The sequence below is a fragment of the Setaria italica genome, chromosome IV (genome assembly GCF_000263155.2).
Source record: "Setaria italica strain Yugu1 chromosome IV, Setaria_italica_v2.0, whole genome shotgun sequence".
NCBI classification, from domain to species: domain Eukaryota; kingdom Viridiplantae; phylum Streptophyta; class Magnoliopsida; order Poales; family Poaceae; genus Setaria; species Setaria italica.
In genome coordinates this window covers 22062820-22069254 of record NC_028453.1, presented here as the reverse complement: position 1 = coordinate 22069254, position 6435 = coordinate 22062820, and the positions used below count along the sequence as shown (strand labels likewise).

The 6435-nt window shown below is 41.0% G+C and overlaps 1 protein-coding gene across 1 annotated transcript; it reads left to right on the top strand.

The window, feature by feature from the left end:
* The first annotated feature begins 704 nt into the window (after positions 1-704).
* On the top strand, positions 705-4077 carry LOC101753660 (GDSL esterase/lipase EXL1). Its single transcript, XM_004965368.2, has 5 exons — positions 705-1068; positions 2098-2228; positions 2343-2576; positions 2881-3142; positions 3649-4077. The coding sequence occupies exons 1-5, from the start codon at positions 783-785 to the stop codon at positions 3834-3836; spliced, it is 1101 nt and encodes a 366-aa protein (XP_004965425.1). The 5' UTR covers positions 705-782; the 3' UTR covers positions 3837-4077.
* The last annotated feature ends 2358 nt before the right edge of the window (positions 4078-6435 follow it).

Genomic DNA, 6435 nt, shown 5'->3' with positions numbered 1-6435 from the left:
ATTAGGAGGATTAAAAATGTGAGCTAATTATAAAACTAACTGCAGAACCCCTGTACTAATCCGCGAGACAAATCTATTAAGCCTAATTAATCCATCATTAGCAACTGGTTACTGTAGCACCACATTGTCAAATCATGGACTAATTAGACTTAATAGATTTGTCTCGCAAATTAGACTCCATCTGTGTAATTAGTTTTATAATTAGACTATATTTAATACTTTTAATTAGTATTCAAACATCCGATGTGACAGGTACTAAAGTTTAGGAGGTGTTACCCAAACACCCCCTTATACAAACTTCTACTAATGAAAAGGGTGTTATCTTTGAAATCATTGATGCCCTAAGCGGCGTGACTTACATTTTCAATTCGTGAGACAACTAGTATGGTCTTCCGTCTCCTCAGCTCCAGATCGTCTGACCTGGCAACATCATATTCATATCTGAGCAGGATTACAATCACGTGGCCTACGCTTTATATCTCTTCTGCCCACTTGCATGCACACACAATAAACCCTCAAGCACAGTCCGACTCTGAGGGTCACCGCACGCAGCAGACGCATCAGAGGCACCCGTATTAACAGCTGGACCATTGCGGATGGCGGATGCAACGCGCAACCACCACCATGCACACAAGTCAAGTCGCGTCACGGCTGTTTCGTATGTCTCTTCACAGCGCGCTATATAACACGCGCGTGTGGCCATCCGGCGGCGGCAGACGGAGCCCATATACCACTGCAATCAAGCGAGTGAGAGAACCAAGGCGCAGGGCAGTGAATAATATATGGCGTCACTGACGGCCGGTAGAGGTATCAGCGGCCATGCTTTCTGCCAAGTCGTTCTGCTACTGGCGGTGGTGCTTTCCCCGGGAGTTGTCCATGGTTCAGGCTCCGGTGGGTTCGAAAAAATCTCGGCCATCCTCATGTTTGGCGACTCCATCGTCGATCCCGGCAACAACAACCACCGGCTGACAGAGGCGAGGGCCAACTTCCCTCCATACGGGCAGGACTTCCCCGGCGGAGTTGCCACCGGGAGATTCTCCAATGGTTTGGTCCCAGGGGACCTCTTAGGTATGTTGTCACAAGATATACTGTTTGTATTTTCATTATGGTATAAAATTGTCGGCAGGAGGTGCTGCATGGAAGGGATTAAAATCACAAAACTATTAAAATGTATAATCGTGCGGTGTTTCAGTCTTTTAGAGGCAGCCTTTAGTAATCAAAAAACTACACACGCATGGTAGTAGAGTGCACGTAGTTATGTATTTTAGAACATGGTCAAAACTCCCAAGGTAATCAAATTAACTTGCTAGATGGAAGTTATCTATAGAGATTAAAAAATCAAATCGTGCATGGCTGGCCAAGAACAAAGGGTTGGAGAAACTACCCCGTCACCTCGTTGTCCCTTTTTCGGGCGTCATTCCGGATTCTGCCATATATGCAGTATAAGGATGATGCAGAAGAGGTTGGAGATGGTAGCTACTAAGAGCGTAATACTACCTCCCTTCTCCTTTATTTGACGCCGGCTAGCTCAAATTTGAGCTAATGAACGTCAAATAAACGAGAACGGAGGGAGTACTACAAGATATGGAGAAGGGATGTGGTACAGAGTATCGGGAGGCATTTATCAGCCAGGGCCTAGGAGTTTGGTGGAGATGTCGCCATACTTCTGTGCTTGAAATATGTTGTATAGGAGAAAATTCAAAGCAGATAATCGGCAGCTCTCCTGCCAGGTTCGTTTTAAAAAACAAAATGCAAAGCAGATACTGTGCGATCAACGGGGCTACTGAATGCAGCTAGTATGGTTGTCCTGGATTTTCAGGGGGTTTCCTGTCCTTCCATGGCATTTCCGGTGGTCCAACTATGCTCGTGTCATCTGGTACAGTATGCATTGATAGCACGGAACTATGGAGGCGTTGCTGAAGTCTTCGCCAATAGTACATCTGTATACAGTAGGAACTAGAAAGGCATAGCTAATTAAGCCTTATGTAGTTCTATCGCGAAATTAAACATACGATTTATTCCTTCAGAGTTAGCTCCTTTGCATATCCTTAATCAAACTTATTTTTTACCATATCACTACTAATGATTAATGAACAGCTTCTAAGTTGGGCGTTAAGGAGCTACTGCCTCCTTACCTTTCTGACAAGCTGCAACCGAATGACCTGCTCACTGGTGTGGCCTTTGCATCTGGAGGCAGCGGATATGATCCGCTCACATCTACACTCTCGGTACATTCTCTTTTGTGCTGCACATCAAACTATTACAATATGGAATTAGTAAATTCTTTTTTATTGTCTCTGAGATCACTCCATAAATCAAGAAATTAATACAAATGAATGTAGACTGCCAGGTCAAGTGCCGAGCAACTTGAATTATTCCATGACTACAAGGAGGAGCTAGCAGCTTTGGTTGGAGAGGAGGAGATGACACGTGTTATTTCTCAAGCCGTCTTCTTTACAATCATGGGGGCAAATGATATTGTAAATAACTATTTTGCAGTTCCTTTGAGACGTCATGACTATGACCTTCCTTCTTATATGGACTTTCTTGTCTCTTCAGCGATCAACTTCACAACGGTAATTGTTATGATTGTAACTGCACAAATTCTTTGAGACTGGATGATATGAAAACTTTTTAATGGCTTATTTTTGTTCCCATTCATAAATTTTATTTCTACATTCAACATCTTTTTTTCATTCCCTTATGTTTCAAGTTTACAATATATCCCTGGTTTACACTTTGTTTTCATTACAACGTCGATTCTTCTATATATAAAAAACAAGCAAGACACAGACTTTAACTTCTTTGCAAACAGATAGATTATATATTAAATCCACATCTCTCGGTACACTGAAATGTTCGTGGACCACTTTTGCACAGACTCTGAACGTTATGGGAGCCAAGAAGATAGGAATTGTTGGTGTTCCACCATTGGGTTGTTGTCCTTCACAAATAACACTTGGAGGAAGTCCATCAAGGGAATGCGAGCCGTCAAGGAATCAAGCATCACTATTATTTAATTCAAAGCTCTCAAAGGAAATACAGCGACTAAATGTAGAACGCAATAGTTCTGGATCAAAGTTTGTTTATATTGACATATTCTACAATTTACTCGATCTTATTCAGAATCCAGCTTTTTATGGTAAGTTTTATGTTTCATTTTTTGTAACCCAATATTGTTGCCTTATACAAATTTAAAATTATAAATTTAGACAACTAAAGTTTTGCTTCGCATAATAACTTTGCAACAAGTTAGACCTCTACAGAAGGTGGCCTTAACTAACACGAATCAAAGAGCAATAGTGTCATCTTTCAGCTGGCACAGTTCAAAAATGACTACTAAAAGGATGTAGCTGAAGCATAATTTGATAGGAAACTTTATTCTAAATCTAAATGAAATAAGGTTATAAACTCTGTTGTTTCAAAAAAAAAAACATGGTTCTAGTCTCAGTAACGAGCAGGTACACGCAGGCACTGTATTTAAAGAATATGACAACTACCTAGCTAGTTGCACGCCCTCAGAGACCTATTTAACGAATCAAATGTGTAATATGATGATAGGGCCTTGTGTCTTCTTCCTGAAGGGATGTTAATTGATTCTCATTACAGCAATTTCTGCACTGAACAATATATGGCACAATTATGTAGGATTCAAGGAGGTGAACGAAGGTTGCTGTGGTAGCACGGTGTTAAGTGCTGCCATATTCATTGCGTATCACAATGCATGTCCAAATGCAAATGATTATATTTTCTGGGACGGCTTCCATCCTACCGAGAAGGCCTACAACATTGTAGTCGACAAGCTCATCCAGCAAAACAGGAAGTACCTAGTTTGAGGAAACTGTCTTATTCGGATACGAGTACAACAAAAATGTAATTGCACTCTACAGAGTTGAATAGTTAATGATTAGTGTATTCAAGACAATTGGATCACACGTTTAAATTTTTTATTGCAATTTACCAAATGGAAAAAAGTTTACTTGTCTCTAATGCATGTAGAAATTTGAATTGTTGTCGGCTGAACATGCATACATTGGCATTCAAAAATAAACCAATGGTGCTAGTTTAACTATACTATTATGTGCTTTTTTGACGGATTTTAGGTGAGGCCCCTACCTCTATTTTTTATATATATGAAAAGTTTATGTACATGGTGTAAGGCTTCAAGCCTTAAAAGAAAAAGGAAAAAACTACAGCAGACTACTCAGCCAAATTTTTATCTTCTCCTTAATTGCCGGTTTTGCCCTCAGGGTAACCAGCTTAATTTCTTCCATGAAACTTGCTCTCCATCTAGCGAAAGAGATGCGAAAGAGAGAGAACCTCTGTCAAAGACAATGCTATTCCTGTGGCACCAAATTGACCAAGCAGCCACCATCACGATTTCCCTAAAGATGACTGAACCAAACCTCTCCCTAGCTTGAATGACCATGTTCAAAGTTGGGAGATTAAGATCCCAGGCAATGTCCAAAAAGATCCAACAGGCTTGGCTGAATGGGCAAGAGAAGAACAGATGTGTCACACCCAGTTTTATATGACCAAAACTGAATTCAAACCATATGTATGCAAGGTCAGTTTATTCATACATACGGCGACTTCATTAGTGAATATCATTACAATGTCATACATAAGCGTAACTTTAATACAGAATGACCCTTGGGTCTAAAACAGAAATACATTTAAGGGTTTTAGCAGAGCGGGTCTTCCATCGAGCCACAGGCAGACTTCCGGGGAATCGCCAGCCTACTACGAAGCATTTGGGTCGAATCCAGATTCTTCCTAGTACTCCACTTCTTCTCCAGCTTATGAGCAAGGGAAAATGGTGAGTACATCGAAATGTACTCTACAAGTGTGGGAAACATATGACATGAGACGAAAACAAGGAAAATCTTACTCTAGATATAGAGCACCTAAGAAACTCATCCTAAACCTTAATTACCTTAGCACCTATTGAAAGGATCTTGTGATGCCTAGAGGGGGGTGAATAGGCTCACTTCAAATTTTTCCTGAAAAACTTCACAACAGTATTAGATGTGTCGGAACTTCCGACGCTATGTCGGAACTTCCGATTGATGGGAACTTTCGGTATAGGATCGGAACTTCCAAAAGAATAGAGTGAGCTGAACAAAATTCAAAATGCAACCTGAATCTGCCAATTCTATTTGAATCAAAAGATAGTAAATGAAGCATAGAGACTACTCAGGGTGATGTATGAGCAAGGAACCACACAAATTGATAGATCGGCTAAATTCAGGCTTCTAGGTTAAAATAAAATCAAAGAACACAATAAGCACAAGAGACAAGGATTTGTTTACCAAAGTTTACTCCCACAAAGGAAGCTACGTCTCCATTGAGGAGCTCACAAAGAGCCGGATCCTCACTAACCCTTTACCTCCCTCAATCAACCACAAAGGAGGGTTGAGTCACTTACTATGAATCCACGAAGGATGGGTGATACAAACGTTCCCGGGCGCACCACACAAAGAGGGTGCTCAAACGGGCGATGCCTAGCCATCTAGAAGCAAGCATCAAGAGTAACAAATGCGAATCAAAGCCGAGGATGCTTGGAGTGCTCTTGAGATGAACTAGTTGAACCTCACACTCAAACCTAGTCTAGCACCCTCAATCTTGCTCTCACCCAAACCCTAGCTCAAACTCTCAAGGATTTAGCTCTAAGGGGTGAGGGGGAGGAGTATTCAATGCTCAAAGGGGGTGTTCTTCATGAATAGGTTAGCAACATTGAATGGGGGGGGCTTAGGAGGTATTTATACCCGAGCCCCCAAAACTAGCTGTTACAGTACATTTATGTACCTATCGGAACTTCCAATGAAGTTAGAACAGATGGTCGAGGAACCCTGTCGGGAGTTTCAAGAAACACCCGATGCATATTTATCGGAACTTCCGATGGAGTATCAGAACTTCCGATACTTCAAATTAAATCGGAAGAGGACCCCTATCGGGAGTAATTGGATACTTCCGATTGGTGTCGGAACTTCCGATACTCATAGAAAAACTGAGTTAAAGGTTGTGCAAGTGTGTGAGATGTGTCACTCAAAGGGTGGTTAGCATCTCAAATGAGTACTTTAGCATCTTCAAGCTATCCATCCGCATCCTCCTTTATATTACGGTGTTCCTATACTTAAATTCTAAATTAGAAATTATAAATGAGTCTTCTTTTGAGCTTAACACCGTTCCATTTTTGCAATTCGGGGTTTCTTGAGATTCTTTTCGTACCTTTGCACTTCTCTATAGTTAGAACCTGTTAGTCACTTGATAAAATTATTAGTCCCCTAACCTTGCATGTCATCAACACCAAAACCCACTTAGGGGGCCAAATGCACTTTCAATTTCCCCCTTTTTGATGATTGATGACAACACAATTAGGGCTCACATGAGATATATAAATATTTTGAATGCAACCATATAGGTGAGCTCCCC